Source organism: Gavialis gangeticus, unplaced genomic scaffold, assembly GCF_001723915.1.
Source record: "Gavialis gangeticus isolate Ggan-Ray unplaced genomic scaffold, GavGan_comp1, whole genome shotgun sequence".
NCBI lineage: Eukaryota > Metazoa > Chordata > Crocodylia > Gavialidae > Gavialis > Gavialis gangeticus.
The window spans coordinates 9413319-9438091 of NW_017729009.1; the positions used below are offsets into that span (position 1 = coordinate 9413319).

Genomic DNA, 24773 nt, shown 5'->3' on the forward strand with positions numbered 1-24773 from the left:
ACATAAAGAATGTTTATCCTCTTTCCTGGAGGCTCTTGTTCTGGGTCTAGGATTTTTCACTGGGGTATTTATGGTTTTGTCAATGCAGCTTGGCCAGTTTTCATTTATTGCAGAATTTTATAGTCCAAATTAAATTTTATAGAAATATCTTCTTATAATGTATTTATCTCTTAAAAACTAGCATGAAGGTGCCAGGGCTGGGAAAGAAATAATGACATTTTTGTTCTCAATTTTCCATAATGCTGGCACCATTTTATATAACTGTTATATGATGCTCAACAGGCAATACCTTTTTTTATTGTAGGGTCTCTTATTCACAGCTTGGACTAGCACTCCTCATGGCTTGCTGGGTTTTTTAGTACATTTTATAGCAAGGAACAAGGAAGAAAAATCCCTTGCTCTGTTCTTCTTGCTGGAACACTTCCACGCTGCAGCCTCACTTCTGAGGTTTACCTGACCTCTCTGGATTTATTCTTGCTGTAATCTCCCTTATTCTGCTGGAGTGCATTTCCTGATGCTTTCCTAATGCGAGATTTTTAGGGTGTGACCTATATCTACCTTTAACTAGAAAGCACCTGAGTGTAATGCAGCGGATCTTTGAGCCTTGCCTCATTCAGCCGTCCTTCCATGAATGTTGTATGTGGGTGGGTGAAGGGGTGCAGTTGCTTTATAAAATACTCCAGTGATCTGTACTATTGCATGTGGCTTTTGGTACCACAGTAATATCGTGTGTAGACTGTCTGTTCTGATGAGAAGAAAATGCTAATCTTTATGCCAGTACTTTGCAGCTGGTTTCTCTTTAACTGTGATGCCAACATTTCAGAGTCTTTCATAGATTGTAGCATCAGAAGGGACCCCAAAGAATCATCGTGTCCGATCCCCTGCCTGTCTTGTTGCTGCGTGTATTATCTTTTGATATTTGTACATACAAACAAAGATGTCCTTTGGTGACATCTCTTTCCATGCTACGTAAAATTGATATATGTGGTGATTTCCAGGCTGGGGGGTAGGGGAGGTTCTGGTGACCATGTGCAATGCTGTTATTGCAAGGGGGATGCATCAATCTGGTACTGCTTTTGGTTTGATTTTTATGCCTGGATCCTGATGCCCTTTAGAGGGTAAGGGTGCGGGAAATGGGAAACAGCGGAGGACGTTGGGGAAGAAGAATCTGCCTTACAAATCATTCTTTTAGTGCGAGATGGCAAAACAGCCTCAAGTTAAGTATTTCTCAGCTTCTGATGTCAGTTTTAATAGGGGATCACTGGCCCAGGGCTACCTCTTCTAATGAGCGCAAAATATTTCGAGCGTCTGGCCCAGTTGGCCAGCCCAAAGAACTGCAAACACTGTTCTGCTTACCTGTAGAGCTGGTGTCAGCAAAGTTTCCTAGCCCAGATGCCCCAGATTGGGTCTGAGAGGCACAGACATTGGGATCCAGCTGCCGCTGCTACTTCTCTCTGCCACCTGCCTGGCAGAGTGCAGGGAGAGCCCCATGCTCATCCTTGGGCCAAATCCAAAGGCTCTGCAGGCCGCAGGCTGCCACGCCTTCCTGTAAAGCCTTTACGTCTTTGATTTTTGTCCTTGGCAACATCAAATCGCCACCTTCCTGTTTGCTTGCAGCCAAAAAGTAGATTACCGTTTATTTGAGATGTCCTCTCTTGTTGCTGTATTGTTACAACAAATGTATGAAATACATTAGTGTGCTTCTTTCCAGGTTCTTAAATATACCTGCCCTATAAAAACCGGGTATTTTGTGAGAGCGCTTTGTAGCAGATAGAGTGCTGTATCCTTGGAACAAGTTAACCAAGGCCACTAAATAATGCCTGAGATGGTTTGGGGATGCGGGGAAGGGAGAGGAAAGATAATAGGCTCCAGGTGGTGATGGTGAGTTAATGACGGGCATTACCACAGGAAAACACGCTTAATTCCGCTAGATACCCAGTGTTTGTTTTCAGGATTAGCTGCTTCCCCTAATCTTCTTGATTAAGGATTATGATTGCTGTAGAAGTGTAATCCAGATGAGCCTCCAGGAGATGACTGACAATTTACAATACAATGTAGTTTGGAAATGGCCTTTCCCTGGCTGTTAATCTAGACAGCTAAATACAGGTAATGCGTTAAGTACAAGGCTCCCTACAGCTAACCTTGTCGATAGAGCCCGAGGCAGAGCTTGGGGAAATGTTTCATGACATAAGAAGAAGGGAGAGGAAGAGCATTGAATGAGGTATGTCTAGGATGATCTCTCCCTTCTTCATTACCCTCCCCTGGCCTTCACCACCATTGGTCTAACTGTTCTGTTTAATAGGTATGAATACTATCTATTACTATCAGTACTGTACTCATACTGTTAGTTAATACTATTAACACTGTACTAGCTGTTTCTACAACTCCCTGTGGCAGTGAGTTCCAGAAGTTAACTATATAAGCTGCAGAAAAATTGCTTTCTCTTAGTTTTAAACCTGTCTCCTGCTAATTTCAGCAAGCTTCTCCTGGTTCTAGTATTCTGGGACTCAGTGAACAGCAGTCCCTTATTCACGTGGTCCACACCCTTTGTGACTTTAGAGACCTCTGTCATATCTCCCCTCCTCCTTCTCCTTTCCAAACTGAGCAGCTGCTTACTTTTGATCCAAGTTGCATCTCAGACTAGGGTTTGACTGTTGGATAGTGATGGCCAAGAAACCAGGGGAAGAGGGTGATAAAGTAAGAGCTTAAGTGTGAAGGAGGCGTGTGACTTCTTCTCATCCAGATGCAGAGCATCGTGAGAGGAGGACTGATTGCCCCAGTGTCCCAGAGGCAAGGAGGGAGAAGCACTGAGAACTGGGGGACAGGCAGAGACCTTGAGGGGGGGGGAGGGAGCTATCTCCTCTGTTTCTTCCTCCTACACAGCCATGAGATTATAATGAACTATAGGAGGATTTGCGTACCAGTTCGTCTTAATTTAACTGCTTTTACATTACTCAGATGCCAGTTCTTTTGGAGAATATGTAGCTTTTTAACTTCAGAGCAAGTTCAGCCACTTTCCCAAATGAAAAATCCTTGTTACAAAGTACCTGTGGTTTTAGCATTTTACCTGTCTGCCCCATAATAAAAAGAAGCTGCTTATGGAGATGCGCAGCTTTTCAGTGTCCTTTTTAAAGGAATAGATCTGTTACTAAATATGCTGTCATGATCTATGTGCTGAAATGTAGCAAAGCCCTTTAAAACGAATACCCGCTAGATGACTAAATTCCCTGGGCATGAAAAGGGTAAAAGGCAATAGGAAAAGTGACCTGATAAAGAATGGCTCTATTAGCCGAACACCATCTGTGAGCCACCAGAAAATATTTGTCACTCGGTGGTCGTCTGAAATGAATACCTGTCGAAGGAATCGGTCTGTTTAAACACAACTGTGTAGCACCCATTTATTATTCTACCGCCACCCCTTCAGCTTACAATGGGATCCTGTCCTCCGACTGAGCAGTGGTTTTAATGTTGGGGGTAATTATATTTTGCTTAAAAGTTTACGTTCTCTGTCCGTTACAAGAACGTGATTGAAGATCAGCTTGCTCGGGTTGGCGAGCCCTTGCCCTTTGGTCTGAAAGAGAGTGTGGGCCATGATCTGGGCATGCCACAGCTGCAGTGTGGCCCTCAGCTGCCCTCCCTCTCACTGTGCTCTTCCATAGGACGGAAGTGGTGTTCACCTCCACTGCCTGTCTGTCACACGTGTGACAATTTGGGACCAGCATAGAAAGTACTGACATTGGGGTCCGTTCCTGTCTAGATTCATTGTGGAGTGCAGCCGTGTGTGTCCAACACGTACCAGGGAGGTCCACCCAGTAATGCCTATGCTGAGCCCCAAACCTGGCTGAAGTGGAGTGTATATATGGGATATCTTTCTAGCCTGGATTTTAAACTGCTTAATGTGTGAATTTCTATTGCATCCTCTGAAACTGTTTCAGTGGCTAATCATCCTTGCTGTGAGAACACATCTGTGTCTTATTTCCAGTTTGATTTCCCACCCTCCCTCCCAATTTCAGATCTCAGGCAATGGACTTTCAGGCATTTCTCTGCTAGATTAAATAGCCCTTCAGTAGAAGAGATTGCTTCTTCATCTAGTTGTGAACAAACTTACGGTCAAGAGCCACCTTTGGTTTCTGTTGGGTAAGCCAAACAGACTGCACGGTAAAGGGGAGAGCAGCACACTTAAACATGTAGCTTGTGATGGTATGAGTCAGTGCATTAGAAACATGATGAATCAATGTCAAGGAGCATGACAAAAATGAATTCTTTAGCTGTATATACACTAATGCGAGGTGTCTGGGCAATAAACAGGAAGATTGGAAATGCCCATGTAGGGGGAAAGTTCAGCTTGGTTGATATTCCGTCAACCTGGTAGGACGATAGAACTGGTGAAAAGGTGGAGGTGACAGGCTATATGTACCAAAGGGCTTTTTACTGAAGACTCAGAAGCATGTGGTCTTCAGTGCTTGTGGCTTTGTTTTCTGACAAAATGGAAGATAAGACAGAGGCCACGGAGGCAGGTAGGAGAACAAGATGAGCAGCTTGTTCTACTCTTCCCCCTTGAATAGGCAAGAAAATGGCATTCTTCCACCAAACTGGGGGGCACGTGAGAGGTCTTGTGCCGCAGACAGCAAAATGTCCTTGGAGGTTTCACCAGTCATACAAGATCATTTTCTAATGTAACAAGTACTGCCTCCAATGTGGGATAATCCACTGTTAGATCTCCTTCTGACAGTTAAAGAGGAACTGATCGCTGAACTGAAGATTAAGATCACACGCTGTTCTCGTTAATAGCCAGCTGGAGAGTCTTCGGGTTTGTCTACATTGCTGACTGCAGCATCACGTGGAAATTTTAGCTTTAAATGAGCCAGCCTTGGGCACTGGAAGCAGCCCGGCTGTGGCAGGATGGTTCAGTGCCCCCTTGGCAGGATGAGTTCGCCCGCATGGAGCAGCGTGTTGCTGTACCGACACTGCTTCCAGCCCGTGGACTAGCTGTCATGGCTTTGCAGTGTGGACGTATCCATAGCCTGCGCTAAGGATCTGAGGGCAGATCTTACCTTGAAGCAGTCTGGAAGACACAGGTTTGTGAGAGAGAGTTTTTACTTAACTCCCTTCACTGCCCCTCGCTGGAAACAGTGTTTGTCTGGGGAAGGTTTCAGAAGCTTTCCATCCCTTAGTTGATTTTGTTGCTCCATTTCCTCCTTCCCTTTACTTGCCCCTTCCATCAGGTGCTTGCCGTTGCCCTTTCGGCCCCCAGAATTGCTTACTTCCCTGCCTGCCTCTGAGAGGATGCTTGCTACGATCACCATCGATATTCCAGCAGAGTGGGCCTGCATGCACCTCTGCCTGTGCGAACTCCCTCCCCTGCTAGGCAGATGTCCATTATAATGAAATGTAAAAAAGGAGAAAAAAATAATAATAAAGGCAGAGGAGTGTAATGTTATGGCTTGATTTGACAGGACCTCCTGCTGCGGCAGCTGCCAGTGCCTGCCATGGAACAGATTAATCTGTATTCAAGCACACCGCTGCTGAAGTCAAGATCGATCTAATTAGGGTATTTTAAACACTGCTTGCATCCGGAGTCTGTCTGTCTGTGGAGGTGCGGGGAGGGCTTGAGTTTCTGCACTAACGTGGGTCTGGGAGGAATCCCCGGAGCAGCAGGGGATCACGTGCTGCCTGCCTCGAGGGCGGCGGGGCCTTGTGCGCTGCACAGAGACAACGTGTAGCATCGCCTAAGATTTGAGAGGCTTGATTACACCTGGCATATGCAAAGGGGCAGCCTCCTCTGCTCATGGCCCTTGGACATCTGTACAAGTAGGAGATAAGTTGCTCCTTTTCCACATGTTGGCTAGAACACGGCTCTTGTCCAAGGGGTGATGAGGCACTGGTGGGGCTGAGCTCGACATCTGTTCAAGGACACATATCTAGGCCCTCCTTGCATGATGGTGTGTGCATGGGCCATGAGGGGAGTCCAAAGCTAGGGGCCTCGAGTCTTGCCTTTTTTTTTCCTGCACCAAATCAGTGCTTTCCCTGCAGGGAAAGCTGACTTTGGTTGAGACCTGATGCTGTTTGAAAGCTTTGCCAGATAGTCCTCGAGTTGATTTGAGCTACTTGGGGGGTTGCCTGAGAGTTGTATACAACCCCTGTGGCTTGTAGTGGTGGGGTGAGCATGAAGTCCAGCAACTGCGGCCTTTACTGGGCAAAAGGCACAAACTAGCAGCAGTGTCGAGACCTTTCTCAAGGAAGATCCCGCTGGTGAGTGAAGGCTCAGTTCTGTGCAGTTGCTTTTTACTGGCGTGCAGCCCATCTGTTCCCTTTGGGCACCTTCTTACAGTGCCCAAAACACACGTGTCCCTCAACCCATATCTTTTGCTGGTGTTGCAGCTTTTTTGTTTTCACTGAGTAATGGGTTCAGCCATGTTTCATGTCAAGCTCTATGTAGAGTAAGCCCCCAAGTCACCAGGGCTGGGGTGAATCAGCAGCTCACACAGTCGTGCTGTTCCTGAAACATCAGGTCCTGGTGCTCAAACACTGACTGGGGGGAGGGAGCGAGGTGAGTGGATGGGAGCCGCAGTGTTGTCCCCAGTACCCCGGCAGCGTGGTAGGACTGTTTCTTCCCTGGTGGCCCCAGGAACAGTCTCAAGCGGGTGCTGGAAATGCAGCCAGTGAACTCTGGGACTTTCTTCCCAAGCAAGAACAAGCTGCTTTGGGGCATTTCAAACTTTCCTGCATGTCCCTTTCATCATAAGAAAATAGAGAGGGTTTTTTTGGGTGTTTTTTTATAAACCCCTGTCGTTTTTTAAATAGACCCTGATTTGCTATAGCGCGTGTGGGTTAGCTGCCTCCCCGCAGCGAGCGCTGCATTCACGTATCCATAGCTATCCTTCACCTCCGTTTTATCCTGTCGGAATGACAGAGCAGCCGAACGGTGCCGGCCACCAGATAAACCTGTTATCTCCTCTGCTCTTCCTGCCAGCCGCTCTCCCATTCTCCTGGGCACATGAAAAATTGACACTACCTCAGGCAGAAATCTGTTTCTGAGGAAGCTACATTTATTAGCAGCTAATGAAATGGGTGTGTGCGTCTGGTTTTGCCGCCCATATGTGGCGCACAGTTAACCTTTGGGACGAGGAGGGGGCTGACCCACCACTTGAGACAGGTTGTTGAAGTGGCTTGTAAGGCAAGGATGAGCTGTAGATTCGGGTGAAAGCCCCATGCAAACAGGTAGATGTCACCTGTTCTTTGTACAGAGGTGCAGTTGATTGGAGCTTCTCGTGGCTCTGGGCTAGGCTGAGCAATGGAAATGCATGGTGATCTGCTTTGACGGCAGCGTGACAACATTTCTTTTCCTCTGCATGTTGCCGTATCCTGTGCGCACCTTGCCACCTGTTCCTTCCCACTTTCAGCTTGGAGATTTTTTTATGGCTGCTTTCTTATCAGTCTTGATCAATAAGCTGAAAGCAAAGATGTTGTCATGTTCTGGCTTGGAACACGCGGACGTGCCTGAAACCCGAGCTCTGCACTTTATGTATGCTGGCAGGCAGGACACGGTAAGGAATGGCTTGGCAAGGGAAGGAAGCTCCTGCCTGTGTCTTTGAACTTGGCTTTGCCTTCCTGGAATCAAACCATTGGCCTCTGATATACCCTGCTTTTGCACAGGGTGGTGGCAGGACCAACCTGCACCTCTTGCCTCTTCAGGGGGGCTCTGCAGGGAGACTACATCGATGCAGGAGTGGCTGGTTTTCACAGCTTCTTCCCCACTCTGTTCTCTCAAGAGGCACTGCTGCTTCCAGACTGCATCCAGCACATTCAGCTGCTGTTGTCCGCATATCAATGGATGGCCAAGGTGCTGGGAGCCCAGGAGGAAAGCCTTCATGGTCAGAGGCCTTGACACCAAAGGAACAGAGAGAGATGTTTTATTGGGAATAAACTTAAAAACAGGCACAGTTTTGTCCCTGTGAATGTGCAGAAGCACAGCGGGCTCCTTCGAAAGAGACAGAGTGGAGGGGAGTATGGCTTGTCTACTCCTGGGAAGCCTAACGCCAGTGAAAAGGCACCATGGTGCATCCTACAAGGGATGAGGCCTAGAACAGGGCTCTCCCCTTCCTGGGCCGGCAGTCAGGACCCCGTCCGGGGAGATGCTGAATGCCCTGAATTCCCTCAAAGGTGCCTGCTGCCCGGATAAGAAGCTGTCGCCCTGTGGCGTTCGCACGGATCTGGGAGATGATTCTGTTTGACAGGGAAGAGCTTCCAAAGGGCATTTGTGAAGAACGAGAGAAGTGTTGTGATGCACACTGTGTTCTCCCTTCCACAAAACTGTGCTCTTCTCCTGGCTTCCCCGAATGGCAGTCTATTGAGGGACATCTGTACCGCTGTTCACGGGAGGAGAGCACCTTGAAGCTGGGGCCTGCTGCACAGAAGGAGAAAGGAATCAGTACAGATTTGAGGCACTTGGTTCAATTGTCCTTCAGAGAGGAATTGAGCAGGGTTGAACATCAACACGGATTATCTCTTGCAGCTGTGCCAGCCAGCTCTTTGCTGCGTTCCAGGGTTTGTGCCCTGGAAAGTGTGACCTAGCCGTGGAATCTGGAAGGCTGCAGAACAGGTTTATTTGCTCATTATTTCTTTGTTTGTTGTGCCGTATTCGTATGCAGTGCACAGGACTTGCTGCAAATAAGAGGTCTGAGGATTTTTCTCCAGCGAATGCCAATTAAATCTCTGCATGAGCTGAGCTCTGGCATGGTTATTCCTTTCTTGAGCTTTTCTGGTTTAATAACTGCTCCCTCCTTGGTAACCTAAGGGTCACTTGGAGGGCAGTGCCAGCTTCTGAATGATCCCTGGGCCAGGTCCAGAATTACTGTTGGCCATGAGGGAAGGAGCACAGAGCAGCAACTGTGCCTTTAGGTAGGCTGGGAGCTGCCAGAAGGCAAGCATAAGCCGGTAGGCAGATACCCTGGACTTGTCCTGCGTCACAGCCCTTGGTGCTGCTCGTATGAGTATCAAGAAGATTCCAAAAGAGGATGAGAGTAGCGCAGAGGATGTGGTAAATGCCTTGGGCTAGTGGATTTCCACCCACACCGTCCTCTTGGAAAACTTCCCTTGTCCGCTCTGACCCCCGGCCGGGCAGGGACCTTCCTGACCCCCTGACCACCTGTGCATCTTTCGCTCTTTCCCCCAGAGCACGTCTGCTCCATCCTGGCCTCCCTGCTGCGGAATCTGAGAGGGCAGCAGAGGACGCGGCTGCTGAACAAATTCACCGAGAACAACAGCGAGAAGGTTAGTACGCTGCCTGCCCAGCTGTGCCGACCCTGGGACCCTGGCACGGAGCTGTTGGGGAGCCCACGTTATGGTGACTTGAGCCGATCCTGACCGCTGGATCGGTTCTCATGGGGACACTTGTTCGGAGCAGCAGTGGTGGGGAATATCTTGGTCCTGTCTCTTACCCTCTTACCCTCCAGCTTATAGCTCTCTCCTCTACCCATGCTCCTCTTAGCAGCTGTGTTGAGCTGCCTGTAATTGCCCCATAGTATCTACATGACAGTAGAGCACCAGCGAGGACCTCTGCAAAACAGAAGCCCTTGCAAATCACTCGCTTCCCTGGGACTTTGCCTTCAGCCCTTCCGGGGTAGAGCCGGCTCCTCTGTACAGAAAACAGCTGTACATTCCCATTGTGTTTTGAAAGCATCTTTGTTGAAATGGCTCTGTCCCCCCCCTGTAAAATCCCTCCTCCCCCTAGTTATTTTAAAGCTTGTTCAGTTGTTTAATTTGGTACTGGGGAGAGCAGGACAGCCATGCCTGGCAGCCGTCTGAATGATCACAGCCCGGCTAGGCAGAGGGCTGTGCTTACAGAGCTGGGGAAGCGGAGGACTGCAGTGGGCTGGCATGCTTGCCTGGTCAGTCACTTCCTAGTTCATTACATGTGGGATAAAGGCTGCTGGCTTTTCAGTACTGGCCAGTCTTATTCCCACACGCGCCCAGGAACAGCATGTCCTGAGCCCCGGAACTGCCGGCTGCTTTGCAAAGGCTTCTTTTGCGAGCAGGCGGCAGAGTAGGATGGATTGGGTGGCAAATGCCTCGTTCTTTCTTGGCTTAAGTCTGTCTCTCTTGTGCCCTCACAGGTGGATCGGCTGATGGAACTGTATTTTAAATACCTGGATGCGATGCAGGTGGCCGACAAGAAGATTGAAGGAGAGAAACATGTACGTACTGCTTTCCGTGTCAGCAACTCCTCCCCCTTCCTCCCACTCTGAGCCTGCTCTCAGGAGCAGAGCTGTGTTTTTTCTAATGCCATGCATTTGGCATGGTTTAGCTTGGCTGCCTTCTGCTTGGCCTCTTGCAATCAGCTAATGCCTGCCTGCCTTGAGAAGCATTCTTCTCGCAAGGGCGCTTATCCATGGGGATGCGGCTGTACATGGGGGCTGGCTGGAATGTTGCCACTGGGCAAGGACGACAAGCATCTCCGTAAGCTGCAGATGTTTCTGCCTGATAGACGCTTGGCAGTCAGACCGGTGAATGCCAGCCAAACCTCGCTGAGTCCCCAGGGGCGGCAGCACAATTCACCACTCGGCAGGTACCGGTGCCGCTTTTCCCTTGGCTACATGGGCGCAGCTTTGTTCTGTGTGCAGTGGGAGCTCAGTGCCATCAGGGTGTTGTCCACATGGCATGGAGCTCCTGTCTGGGTCATGTGGCTGTTCAGCACCTTGTCCCATTCTGATGTGCAAACTTACTTTTCTTCTCTGCTGCAGAGAACGTGCTGGCCGTCTCCCTCCTCCCCGCTACCTTATGGCTGCTCCCTCTGCACACTTATCCCCTTGCTTGCAAATGTCAGCTCTCTCCTTGCCCTGCCAGGGCTGGCTACCCCATTGTTTTTCTTTTGCTTCCGACTCTGCAAAGCAGCATTTCTCTCCCTTGTCTCATTAACCTTCTCCAGACAGGCATTACAAATGCTTGTGCAGCTCCTGCTAGCAGGGCACCAGTGCCTCGGAGAAACAAGGTTAGATCCACGCTGTGAAATCATGCACTTGATGGCTTTGGTTGGGTTGTGCATCTGGCCAGCACATTCTCAGGGACTGACTCGGGGAGAGCTCTTGTCTTCATTGCCTAGGAAGACTGTGATAGGAAACTGGTAGCGACAGCTCCATTTCCATGCAGTTGCAGCTAGCATAGCTGCACTCCCATTTTGTGCAGTGTCAGGATTTAGGTGGCAAAGGAGATTCCTGCCCCTACAGCCGGGAAGAGATTAGGTGGGACCTCTCCTGCAGCTTGGAGGTCCTGCATGGTTGTTAGGTGGCTCCTGCTAGGAGGACCTCAAACCACAGCAGTAGTGGTTCCTGACTCTCAGTGGTGCAGGGATGGGCTGACAGGGGAGTAAGTGAATCATGGTGTGACAATTGGAGGTGATATTGAAGACCTCCTACCTCCTCTTCAGTTCTGATCACCTGTGAGAGCTTCTATTCCATGGAGCTAGATGGGGCTGTAGCCAAAGTCTGGTGTTCACTCTGTGCCAGCTACGGCTCATTTTAAACAGCACGAGCATCGGTACCATATCGTGCTTCCTTGGAACTGAGGCTGGAACAGACTTTTCTGAAAGGGAGAATGAGCTGTTGGAGTCAGGAAGCAGCTTGCCGAGCTGTTAGCAACTTTGGCCTACTTCCCACAAGATTATCTGTATCAGCATTGAAGAGGGTGTGAAATTAGCACTGATGGAGAGTAATCACTGCAGCCGCTCTCCCCAGCACGCAAGCAGGCTCCATGTGCCACGGGCTGCCCCCGCCCCCCCAGCCCAGCTCCTCAATGCCAAGGCCGTTGCACTGGGCATGGGCAAACATTGTGAGGGCGTTAGGACTCCACGGCTTTGTGGCTGCTCAAAGAGGCACAGGGGCATGTGATGGATCTAGCTGCATCCGCCTCCAGCACTCAGGCTCCATATGGACAGCTGCAGCTTCACACTCAGCGGTGGCCTGGAGCAAGACAGCCCCTTCCTGGCCCTGTACGACTCCTCCTCAATTCGGAGGGAGGCATTATTCATTGTTCCCATTCCAGCATTGATGTGTGGGCTTTGGAGCTCAAAGAGCAGGACTAATGATGTTGATGAAGGCTAGCTGTGCATGGGCAGCTGCTATTTAGAGCCCGCGCACGCATACTCAGAGAGCACCTTTCATCCAGAAGGATCCCAAAGGCTTCCACAGCAGCTCCACTGGCAGAAAGCCCCTGAGTGCTTCTCCAGCCGGCAGCCAGCTCAGGGAGTTTGTGAGCCCAGGACAGCTGGGGAGCCCCTTACAGAATGCACGGGGGGAGGGGAGGGGCTGTGCATGGATCAGCATCCATGCACAGCAGATGAGACCATAGTGCAAGGTTTGCTTTGCAGATAAGCTGCATGGGCCTGGCATCAGTGACACCATAAGGGTGGGGAACTGCTTCATTTTCCCACCCCCTTTCTGTGGCTGCCACGCCTGGTGTCGCTGAAGTAGAGCTGTTTAGAGCCCGGTGTGTTCCTGACAGACCCGTGGCCCGTTCTGTGTGCTCTGCCCTGCCACCCTTCTCTCCGGGGACAAGGAAACCCTTCAAACTCAGCTGTCTGTGTGCAAGTCCAGCTAGAAGTGCTGGTTCCCTCTGACATGGTTTCATCAGCCTGAGTGAGCCTGCCCTCAGCTGGAAGGGCTGAAATCCATGGTGCCTCCCTCCTCACTAGGGATCTTTGGGGCGAGCAGAAGTGTCCCCCAGCTCCTTTGTCTTCCTACAGCAACTTCCAGCCAAGAACCACAAAGCCTGTCTGGCTCATTGTGCTCCACACACGTGTGGCAGGAGGCGTGATTTGAGGATGGGGGTCAGGTCGCAGTCGCACTGTTACTGTTTGCCAGGGCAAGTAGTAATGATTGTTGGTTTTGGGGCCATTCCAGACCCCACTGTAGCCTGGGCCCTGGGACAGAGACCCAAATTGGCTAATAGTCAGCCCTGGCCACATAACATTTAAGGTGCTATATAAACCAGCCATAAAAAGATTCTGCATTAAATGTGGAACATTTTTATGGCTCATTTCCCATTATGTGGTGTCTTAACTTGGGGGGGCACCTGTAGCCCTTTTCTCATCCATGCTACATTGAACATGTTAATCGCACCATGAATGTGACGTGTTGAGGGGGCCAAGCAAGTCATATCACTTCTCTGCACCTCGCTTCCCCTTCTGTACAACAGGGTGCTGGTGCTTCCATACCTCAGGGGAGGCTTGTGAAGCTGGACCAGCCAGCGTGGGCTAGAGAGGGACCTGCTTCCACGTGGTTGGCCTGTGGCTTTCCATCCAAAGTGAGTGGCAACCAGAGGCAGGGTCCACACGAGCATCCCTGCCAAGGTCTGGTACTTGTCGTAGCTCTTTGGAGTCTCGAGCAAACGGAGCCTGGAAAATATCAAAGCTTTGCCTTGTGAGGAAAGCATCTTGTCCTCTCTCGAGCTCTTTAATCCTTTCTGTAGGAAAAGGTGCAGAACCCCCTTGGCTTGTAACTCGGTCTCAAATGAGACGTAATTATAGATGCCGGCAGTAGCCTCAGCAAGCTCTAAAGAACGGAAGAAAAAGGAGGAGATGGTTTAATATATTTTTTTAGTTCCACTGAAAATTATGCTCAGCAGGTTTATTCAATGAAATGTTCTCACCAGATACTTTGCACTGTAATGACTTACAAATTACATGCTAATTGTGCTACAGTTAAGTCATTCGAGCCTTGAAAGGGAGAGACGAGACTCCTGGAACTGAGGCAGTGTCCACAGATTTTGATAGCTTAAATGGGGATTTGTATTAACCTGGCATTTGAGTTCACTTTAAAATGCTCTGAATTGCACAGAATTGAATTGAGGGCAGAAAATAATGAGGGGTTAATGTAATGTAGGAGGATCGTACCTCTGCTGGCTGGAGGGCACGTGGATGTGGAGCCCGGCTGTGCTGACACCGTTGACACTGGTGATGGTCCTGTCCTCCTTGCAGCCTGTGCTACGAGCTGCTTCAGAAGAAGCCAGGAGGGTGAGAGGAGCTCCACGCTCCCCTGCTGGGATTGCTGGGTCATCTAGACATGTCCTGCAAGTGCCCTGTCACGCTTCCCATTTCTAGTGCCAGAGCTGAGCGGCAGATCTCTCCCCTCGTGTTTACCAGTTCAGCGGAGGTGCTGGCGTCGTAGCAAACGCGGTGACCTTTGCAGCTCTTGCAGAAGGACTGCTCAGGGTACGGACGCACCAGCACGTCTCGGCATGTAGGCAGGCGTGAATAGCGCTCTTCCCTGCAGTTGGCTGGGCTGCTTTCTTCCCCGCAGGTGGGAGAGCTGGTCTGTCATTGAACCGACGGATGTGCAGACCTGCATCTGCACTAGGGAGCTGGGTTTTTTGCACATAAAGGAACAGGCCGTGTTCCCATTCGGAGCGTGAGTGATGCCACACTGAACATGAGGGCTTGCTGGGGAAGTCGGCGTCTGCTTACAGAGATGGCACGGTGCAAATATTGGCAGCACCTCTGCCGTGGTGTGTTGTTTGAACACCTTGGCATGGCGAGCGTAGTGCCTGCAGCTGCCCCTTGCTTGTGCTGTGTGGAGCACAGACCTGGGCTGTAGATGGCTTTGCCAGGGCCCCAATGCTGTTCACATCAGGCACCTTGACACTGCTTCAGTCTGTTCAGTCTGTCCTGTCCAAGCTAAGATAGAAGCAGATTCGACAGACTGCGCTTGTCAGCTTAACACGTGCGCAAGGCCAGCCTCGCATCACAAGGCCCATGGTGCTCCCCGCAGCCATGGATCATGTTGGCACAGCTCAGCTTCCTGCAATAAAGGGAGGTGGATTCCACCTCTCCTGTGGTTTTTTAATATAAAATCAGCGCTATCTGCCATCCCTGGTTTTGCATGCTCCACACCAGCCGTTCCCAAACTCTGACAGATTGTGCACCACCAATTTAAAACAATACAACCTTAAGTGCCACCAGCAATTTTTTGTCAAATAAGGTAATTATAATAAATCTGTTAACGCGTACCATTGACAGGTTGTTTGCGTACCACTGGTGGTACCCGTACCACAGACTGGGAACCGCTGGTTCAGACATGGCTCCAGCTTCCCTCGATCCGCACTGCTGAGGCAGGAGGAAATTACAAGCTGCTGTGCTTAGTCTTGGGCATTCCTGGTCCTAAATTTTTAATCTGTTTAAAATGCTGTTGGACTGCAGCCTGCTGCATCTGCTGCGTGCTCCAAGCCTGCTGCTGCCTATTTGCAGTACCAGAAAGGCATCCTTTCCCCACTTGAATGGATTGTTTGGCTTCTGGCACTTTTTTTTTTACACCTTGCTCTTGAGCCCTGGCCCGTGGCTGCAGGCAGGATATTGGCAGGGTGGTGCTGCTGGTGCCAGGTGGGTGGGTCTTGCCCCTGCACACGGGATCAAACCACTGCTTGATGCAGGGTTGGGAGGGACTCTACCCTTACCCCCAAGTCAGGTTTGCACAGACTGGTTGGCAGAAAGGGGGTGCTATTTTCCTCTGTATGTAGTACATGAGCCTCTTCCTTGAGCATATTTTGCCTCCTGTGCTCTTGCCATCACGGGGCTTGGGCCCCCGCCCTTGTCTCTTGTTCCCTTCCTGCAGTGTGTGCCGGGTTCATTGTTTACTGGGTGCTTTGTGTCCAGGCCAGAGCCAATGGGGCCATGGCCACCATGGTGAGGGGTTTATGCCTGGGACCGAGGGACTGGACTGGGGCCCCCAGGAGATTCCTTCTGCTCCTCCACTTCTCGCAGGCTGATCACACCTGTTCTCTGCCTTCCCACTGCCACCTACCCCAGTCCCGGTTGGCTGGTGTGCACACATGTACATGCACACACGCGTGTCTCTTTCCTAGATTGGATCAAGCGCTTGATGACGGGACTCACTGCTGTGCAATACCTGGTGTCTGCCTTGGTCACCGGACAGCTGCGCCGCTGTGACTGGCCGACTGCCCTGGTAGGGAGGCATGGAAAGAAGGGCTGGGAGGGACCACGGGTCAGCCTGTCCGGTGCCCTGCTTGAGGCATCCTTCCACCTGAGCCTGCCCGCACAGAGCCGGGTGGTGGGAATGGGGCTGAGCTGTGTCCCTTGGTGAAGAAAGCAAGGCCTGGGTGTGGTTTTTGCACCTCCTGAACCACTGAAAACCTCTGAGGTTTTGCTTGCTGCTTGGCACGTGCTCAAATGACTCTGCTGTTGCAGGAGTGGGGAGAGGAGGCAGAGTCCTGCCGGCGTTTCCTCTGGGGCCAGGGCTGCCCTCTCCTGCTCTGCCTCAGACCAGCTGTCCTGGGTTGGGAGAGGCAACCAGACTGGGGCATGAGGAGAGGGGCATGGAGCCTTCCTCGCACACTCGTCCCATGCCCTGCGACCAGATGTCTTCCCGCCTGCAGCGGTGGCAATTCCGTTGTATCTTTAGGTTTCAAGTCTTCACTTGACACCTCTAGGCCTGCCCTGTCAGTCCCGCCTCATTAGTGTGAGAGAAGCTCATTTTAGCTTCAGAGAAGCCCATCTTATTGCTGTCTTCTCCCATCAGCAAGGGGCATCTCAGCACACATCGCCAGTAGATTAGAAATGGCATCGGGATGCTCATTTGGAGGTTAGTCACTTGACGGCTTCACAACAGGGAGACAAAGTGGGGAGGTGGCTGCGTGGTGCAGCCCTGGCGGTGGATCAGCATTTGAAGAGGGGCAGTGGTTGGAAAAGGCTGCAGAAGTGGCATCTGCACCCAGTGCAGATCTTCCTCCAACACGTCTTGCGAGTTAGGGCTGCTTCATGTGTTGGCAACAGCGTGGCCTTTGTGGTGGGGCACGGGAAGGACCAGCTGTCTTCTCGCTGGCTGCCTGCGTGGTCAGGAACATGGTCTGCCGGCTTCTGTGCCCCTGGGCACCGCGCTTGGCAGTGGTCACGGCAGAACGCAGCTTGGCTGCCTGGCACCAGGCCGCTGCCTCGCCACTCCAGGATGCTGGTCACTCATGTTGCTCTGGGCAGGAACTGGAGCGCACGCGGTCCCTCGGTGGGGCCAGGGCTCAGGGGGTTTGGTTCATCAGATCTGTCTGCCCTTGAACAGGATCCTGAGCGCATCATGGTGGCAATCAAAGATCCTCGGTTGACAGTGGCTGCTTGGGCTAGGCACTGAGTATGTTGGGGAGCTCTGCCGCATCCTCCCCTAGCCCAGCTCCAGCCATCACCTTCCAGCCCTTGGAGTGCTGCTGCAGCAGGGAACAGCTGGGCATCCTGCCCGGGGCTGTCTGGTGGCCTTCCTGCCCTCAACAGGCCCTCTTACAGCAGAGTGAATCCCGGCAGATCCAGGCACCAGGGCATCTGGGCTCCCTGCATAGTCCATTGTCCTCCTCTATTGCTTCCTACAGCAGAGCCCACCGCTGCTGCTCTTCTTGCCCATTGGTGGTGTCATAAAGAAGCAGGGCTGCAAGGGACATCCGAAGGTCATCTAGTCCAGAGTGAACCTGGGAGGGGAAGATGGGAGGTAGCATTTGGCCGAGAACCCACGGGGGGAGGCGCTCTCCTGAGGGCTGTTGTAGGCTCGTTGCTGTATGATGAACTGGCTGCAGCAGGTTCATCGCTGCTCCTGGCACAGGCCTGAGGGTTGCTATGCTGCTCTGGAGGAAGCCTGTTGTTTGACTTGAAGGGTTGGTGTTTTCCCTTGTACTGCTGCCAAGTGACTTACGTGCAGCCGATAAAACTGTTGCCATTCACTCCGCTCCTCCATCAAAAGCAGTAGTTTGTGGCTCCCGTTCCACGATTTGCTGGGGTCCTGGTAGCTAGATTCATTCATGGTTTGGACATGTCCCCAGACACAGCCTGCTTCCCAGTCAGCCCAGCCGAAAGGGTGGCTGGGCTGCCTCTCCTAAGGGACATCCTGGACTCCCTCCAGGGTGCCCTGCTGCTGCATCCTAGCTCGGGCCTTTTGGGAAGGTGCCTCCAGCAGCCACTGCACTCAGGAGTTGGGAACGTGCCTGTCGCAAAGAGGTGTGCCAGGTTAATTCTGTTTCTGGTGACGAACGGCCTCTGCCCGTAATTGGATTAAGGGCCTGGCTCAGAGAGCCCTAAATCAGCTTGTGGCACCAGCGACCTTGTGTGCAGATGTATTCGCAGCGCGCACGCGTGGAGGAAGCTCTCCTTGCCGAGCGCTGCAGGGACAGGGCGCCCGCCGGCGATGGCTCTAATGAGGAAATATTGCTCCGCTGGCGTGTGCCCACCTGCCAGCCCGCTGCATAATGAATCATGCAGGCTGCACGGAGCCAGCAGGGCCTGACAAGAGGCTGCCTTTATTTTTTTGTTTAAAATAAGTCCACTGTGAAGATTACGAAAGGTCACACGTAACGTGAGGCACCGCTGGGCTCCCCGAGCACGGCTGGCAGGTTACAGATGGGGCTTGGCTTAAGCAGCCCTTGTTTGAAGTCATGGCTGGGTTTTCCTCTGCAGCATCTTGGAGAGGCTCTCAATGAACAAGGGCTGGGCTACGATCTCTTTCCCTTCTGGCCTTGCAGTGGATGCTGGTGGCTGCCTCCTTAAAGTCAAGGTCATATTGCAGGGTTTGGGGAGGGAAGGGAGAGGCTTTGCTGCCTGGGTCACCTAATGCCTGCACAGTGCAGGAACCTGGAGAAGGGTAGCTTCTGGGCCAGTTGAGGCCAGGAGAGAGAAGCAGAGAGACCGAGACTTTTGGCCCTGGGGAAGAAAGAGGGCGGTAGTGGTGTTGGCTGTTCCACTCCCTCTGGCTGGGACTCGAGGGGGCTCTGGGAGGAAGCTGCATCTCAGTGGGTGAGCTTTACAGCTGGGTGCACCAAGCACATTTAATGAAGGCTACAGCTGGGAAGTCCTGTCCAGCAGGGTTGACTATTATCATTCAACTAACCATACCTATCCCAAATACCTCCTCTTCCTTGTCTGGTGCAGCCTCAGTGATGCCAACGTGGTGGAGCTCTGGGGCCCGAAGAGCAGTGGGCACAATGCCTGACAGCATGGGTTTAGGAAGGTGTTTGGGTGGGGGAGCCTTGAGACACTAACCGAGGCACCACGTCCCAGCGTGTGGGAAAGCTGTGAGCTCGTGCGGAGCAGCTAATGTCTCTGCCCCTAGTTTGCAAACTAGCCAGGCATTTGTGCTTTGGGTACAGGCTGGATAAAGTGGTAAGGAGGCTCTGCATCCAGTCTCGCTTTTCCTTGTTCTTCAGGACATGGTGCGTCGGGGAGAGATCATCGATGATGACACGGAGGATGAGTTCTACCTCCGTCGCCTAGACGCTGGCCTCTTCGTGCTCCAGCTCATCTGTTACATCATGGCAGAGATCTGCAGTGCCAGCGTCCCCCAGGTAAATGCAGCCCCTGCGTCTGTGGGGTGGCAGGAGATGTTCTCTGTGTCTAAGGCACATGCAACCCAGCTCCGATGCTCCCTGATAGCTGGCTCTGGCTGGAGCTCCAGCTTGGACCATGCAGATGCCCCTCCCCACCCCTTGTGGGCGCAGACATGGAGGGCGACGGGCTTCCTGCATGCACAGTGTTTGCAGCCCTGTGGGGTGAGCCTTTCTGCGCTAGCCTGGCCCTGCGCTGAGGGAAGTGGGCTAAGGGCTGTGCTGCCTATCACGGCATGCTTCTTTCTCTCCTCTTCCTCACTCAGATCCGCCAGAGAGTCCACCAGATCCTGAACATGAGAGGCAGCTCCATCAAGATTGTTTGGCACATCTTGAAGGGTGAGTGTTCACTTTTCCACTGGCATCCTGCACATCTGGTCTGGATGCACAGGCCACCCCTCCAGGGGACAGGTCGAGGAGACAGCGTGGCTGTCACGGGACAGACCGGTGCGCTCTGCATCCTTGGAGCAGCTGAGAGCTCGGGGGTGCCAGGGCTGGGCACAGTCCCCCACCACCACCCTGCGAGTGCTGCTCTTCCCCTCCCAGTCAGGAGTGTCTTCGGTGTCCACAGAAATCCAGGCAGCTCTGCTGTGGGTGTCTGCCGTGGTAACACGGCCCCCTGCAAGCCTTGCCGAGTCCTGTCTTCCCCTAGCAGGCCCAGCACCTCCTTGCCTGTCGCACACTAGCGTAGCGGCCTGTTCTCAGTGTCACATGAATATGGATGGTGACGCGGCGGCCTCCCTGCTAGCTGTGGCATGCAGCTGTGGGGAGTTGCCATCCCAGCACCTGCGTTGTTTCCGATGTTCGTGTTAAACGACAGCGGTGCCTCCCTGGGCTCTGCCTCCTGCCACGCGCCTGTGAGGAGTTCTGGTGAAACCTGGGTGTGGGGGTCACAGACTGGGCACCAGAGCCAGCTGGGGGCTTGCCCCAGTGCCTGTTTCCAGGGTGGGGTGAGCAAATCCAGAGCGTTGGCTTTGGTCCTGCTGCGAGGGGGAGGATTCTTTGACCCGCTGGTCCTGAGGGTGCGGTGCCACCCCCCAAGGTGACTTGGGGACGAGGCCGAGGTATCGGGGAGCTCGAGCACTGCTCCTCCGGTCACAACCTGGCTGCAGTGTCCGGTGCCCCCCATTCATCAACTGGTTTGCTGCCTGCAGGGGCTGAGGGCTGTTCCAGCCCCTCCATTTATTTTTGCTTTGCACTCCGTGTGCTGCTCCTGTTTCGTTTTTATTTTCTATTTTTGCATACTAATTAGAAGCCTGCTTTTTAGTTTGATTTTATGGCCTACATATTCTCCCTGTTTCTCTGGCAGCCTGACAGCTGATGGGTCCCTCAGGATTGCCGAGAATTGCTTATCATGCAAGAGAGGCAGGAGGACTTTGTTCCTAAGGTGGTGTCGGGGGTGGGCAGGGAATAACCACTGGCTCACTGGAGCAGGTCGGAGCCCACTGGCCAGTAGGAAGGGGCAGTGTCCCACCCAAGGCCTGGGTGGAGAGTCGGGCCCAGGGGGCAGCACCCAGGCTTCATCTCTCCGCTCCATAGAGGAAGAGGAGCAGAAAGCCTAGAAGCAGGGATGCTTGCTGTGATGGGAGGAAGACGAGCTGATGGGGGTCTGCCCAGAGGGCCGAGCTGTCTTATTCATCCCAGGCTTAGTCCCGAACAAGAGCACCCTTTGGGGCTGGCCCAGGAGTGGGGCCAGAGAGGAAGGCAGCTGGTCTTACAGTGAGAGGTGAGAGGCACCTGGAGTGGGGAAATGCACCAGGGGCTTCACCCCAGGCCTCTGCTGCACTTGAAGAATGCTCCCAAAGCAGCACAACTTCAGCCATGTTGTCCGTGTGCGGACACACGTGTGTGTGTTCCTCCGCCCAGGTGCTCAGCTCCCAGTATCCTCCTGCAGACTGGGGAGCATCTCCCCAGTGGCCCTGACTGTGCTGTACCCACTGTGCTGTGTGTGGTGCGGCAGAAGCTGGGCTGAGGCCCCGGCAGCACTGGGAGGGCCGGTCTGGAGGCAGCGCGCGCTGGCTGCCGGCTGTCACGCCGACGCTGCGGCCCTGTAAACACAAGGCAGCTTCCAAGTGGGTAATTAAGAAAGAAAAAAGGCTCAGGTCTAGCGCTCCTGTCTGCTCTTTTCAGCGTAATGTCAGCAGCTGCTGGTAACCTCGTAAACATTTTGCCAGCCAGTCCTTGTAAAGCTTAGTCTCGTGGAACCGATGCCGAGGAGGAAAAGCGTGGAGCTTCCTGGCAAAAGCGGGAGACGGGTGACCTGCTCCCATGCAACGGGTCTCTCCCAAGCCGCAGAGGGGCCCAGCTGCTGGGGACCACCGTCACCATGGCACTGCTTGAGGCAAACTCCGCGAACGTTCAAACGGTCCTTCAGGCAAATATCCCAGCTGAGCCCTGGCCACCTCCAAGGCTTCAGCATTCGTGGAGAAGCACCTCCAGCTTTCTGCTGGATCTGGGCCCCTGACGCTGTGCTGCCCTGGTCACGCTCAAGGTTTTGAACAGCCAGGGTGCAGCGGCCTGGGGAGAAGTCACGCTGGGGCTGTAAGTCAGCAGAGGCAGCTGGGTTGTTGGAGCTGCTTCCAAGGCCCCTGCATGACCCAGCTCCCCGAGGCACCCTGCCCATGCCTCGCACCAACCTCTGTGACGCGCAGTGCCCAAAACTGCTGGCAGGACTGTGTGGGCAAACCCCTTCCTTGTTGGCATGTCCCTCCCCCCCGCACAACACCCAGACTCCATCTCCTGCGGGGCGAAGTGCTGAGAATGGGGTGGCATGTCCCTCCCCTCCGGGTGATGCAGTGGAGACGGGCTCCAGCCCCCTGCCTGTCTGCCTTGCGCCCTAGCGCCTGCTCCCTCGCAGCCCGGCTTGGCGGCATCACCACCTCGTGCCACGGGGACTGTAGCAGGTTATAAATATTCAGAGTCTCCCTCCCAGAGGCTGTGGTAAAGAGCTCCCCGCTTTGTGTGTGTGAAGAGAGTGCGCGCGGGAGGAGAGGCTCCCCCGGCAGCTAACTTCTCCCTGTCCCCAGCCTTTTCAGCGCGCCTACAATGAAGGCTTTGATGGGGCTCCACAGCATGGAGCAGCGCTGAACACATCAATATTAAAGCAAACTTCCTGCAGCCGCGTTGCCATTCAGCGCCGCCTGAATGCCAGGCGCTCTGTTTGTTTACGGAGAAGGGGAAGGATGAGCAGAGGCGGGGGCTGGAGAGCGCTCCCTTCCCTGGCTGCCGATTCCCGGAGATTTGTTCAGGTCCCTGGTTTGCAGCCCCAGATGTGCCTTTCAGCAGGGTTTTTTTTAACACTCTTTTGAATGTGCAGCTTCCTGTGGCGGTGGAGCTGGGAGGGAGCGAGAGCTGCCTCCGTGTCTGGGCGGCTGGCGGGCTCCATGCCCCAGTGGGAATCCGGGGGCAAGGGCTCTGCCCAGGGTAGGACCAGGAAAAGCTGGTCCCTGGCCAGCCTACAAGCTGTCCGTTCCCTACCCCTGCACCCAGCAGAGACTGCCCAGAAAATGCAGCCCACGCTACCCAGGCCCGTAGAATAGGCAGCCTGCGGGTGACGTGGGAGGGGGCTTTGCTGAGCCCTCCTGCGCTGTGTGCGCCGGGGGCCAGGCTGGCCCGCAGCCTCCAAGTGCCCTGGGCAGTGCTGTGCTTGTTGGCAGGCCCCACGGCTGCCCAGGGTCTTGTTGCTGGGATGGTATAGTGGTACATGTCGGGGGGCCCAGGTGATTGTCCCCAGGAAACATGGGGGGCTCCCACGCTGCACCTCTGCTGACACCCGTTGTGCTGCCGAGGGAGGCGCAGCGTCCCTTTGCATCCCCCAGTGAGGAGGGGGCAGGTGTTCCCGTGCACAGCTGGACTCTCCAGGAGAGTCTGTGCCCATCCCTCGGCCGAGTCCCCAGCAGTAGCTCGCAGCCCAAGCTGGATCCACGTAGGCTGTGGCGGGGCCCTGCCCTGGGAAGGGTTCGTCGTCCATCCTCGTGGCTCAGACCTGTTTTCCCCCTGCAGAGTATGCGGAGAACATTGGGGACGGGAAGAACCAGGAGTTTCGGGAGAGCGAGCAGAAGCGGATCTTGGACCTGCTGGAGAATTTCTGAGGGCCTCGGACCCAGCCTCAGTGCCCTGCCCGGAGGACGCAGCCGGTGTCACCGTGCCCATGCCCAGCCCGCCGGCCCGGAAGTGACTTTTATAGGACACCAGCTCTTGCTGGGGAGGTTCAGATATTAAAGTTAATTTTTGTATTCCTTGGTGGCTTTCTGCAGGGGAGGGAGGGTTGCCATGGCAAGCACTGGGCCGGGCAGCCGAATCCCTCCGCTCTTTCCCTGGCTGCCTGGGCTACATCTCTGGCAACGTCGGGGGCTCGTGATGGCCGGACGATGACTGCAGGCACCGCAGAGGGAGGGTGGTGCTGAGTAACAGCTTCCTTTCCAGGATAACTTGGGGCCTGGCCCGCAATGTGGGGCTGCCCACCAGCACCAAATCCCCTGGGCCGGCAGGGCTCCACGCTCTCTGCCTGCGCCCTCCACCGGCCTCCCCCGGCACGGCCGTTCCAGAGGCTGCCCGCCGGCGGGAAGTGCCAGAAAAGGTTCCTGCTTGGCTCTTTCCTGCCGTTGCTGCCCATCATCCCAAAGCAGCGCGTCGGCAAGATGGGCCTTGCCTCGTTCAGAGAGATTTGAATGCTGGCAGCATTCGTGTTTTATCTCAGAGAAAAATGCGTTGTCAGGGAAGCTTAAAGGCTTCCTTCAATCACGGCTTCCGGCAGCAGAGCTGGGGTGGGTGGACAAGCACCGCTAGGCATGCGGGCCCAGGGAGATATTTGTTCCCCTCATGCGTCACGGGTGCGTTGCCTGCGTCCTGTTGGGGAGGGTTTGGGCTCAGGCCCGGAATCCTTCCCTTTCCGCAAGCGGCCAGCCCGGGCCGTGGGTTCGAGACCTGGGAGGCCGCTTGTCCCTTCTTCACGCAGCTGCAGCAGCACCAGAGACCGGGGCGCAAATGAGGCACCACAAAGGGGAGAAGAAAGAGCACCCAGACATCACAGTAAGCAATCGCCACCTGCGCTCCCTCCCCTCAGCCACCAGACGTGGCAGGGACTTGTCTCCCTTCCCTGGGGCGTCTGGGGGCTGCCAGAGGCAGTGTGGGCACGTGGCGCGGCCCCTGGGCAGGACGAGACCTACCTCCTGGGCCGGCTCCTGTGCCTGTTGCAGGGCCGGGCTCGGTGCTTGCCTGGGCCCCCTGTTAAGTGGGAGGGTTACTTGGATTAATGCACTGGCATTGCTGAGGCTTGCTTGCTCCAGCACCTGCACTCAGCCTCACCACCAAGAGCTTGCTGCCCTGGTGCCGAGCATGCAGGTGCTGGTTGCTGAGCGCCATGCCCCGTTCATCCCAAAGGCTTGGGGCTCAGCAAAGCCAACCCTGCCATG

The 24773-nt window shown here is 53.8% G+C and overlaps 2 protein-coding genes across 2 annotated transcripts in view; both read left to right on the forward strand.

The window, feature by feature from the left end:
• CTNNBL1 (catenin beta like 1) overlaps nt 1-23594 on the forward strand; it is a 79694-nt gene extending 56100 nt beyond the window's left edge. The window contains exons 12-16 of the mRNA XM_019509943.1: nt 9176-9273; nt 10116-10196; nt 19183-19320; nt 19626-19698; nt 23362-23594. Coding sequence (XP_019365488.1) covers nt 9176-9273; nt 10116-10196; nt 19183-19320; nt 19626-19698; nt 23362-23450 — 479 coding nt within the window. The 3' untranslated portion in view covers nt 23451-23594. The remainder of the gene's footprint in view (nt 1-9175; nt 9274-10115; nt 10197-19182; nt 19321-19625; nt 19699-23361) is intronic.
• Nucleotides 23595-24134: 540 nt separating this feature from the next.
• The window catches only part of VSTM2L (V-set and transmembrane domain containing 2 like), a 37937-nt gene continuing 37298 nt past the window's right edge, over nt 24135-24773 (forward strand). The window contains exon 1 of the mRNA XM_019509945.1: nt 24135-24390. Within this exon, the coding sequence (XP_019365490.1) occupies nt 24150-24390 (241 nt within the window). The 5' untranslated portion in view covers nt 24135-24149. The remainder of the gene's footprint in view (nt 24391-24773) is intronic.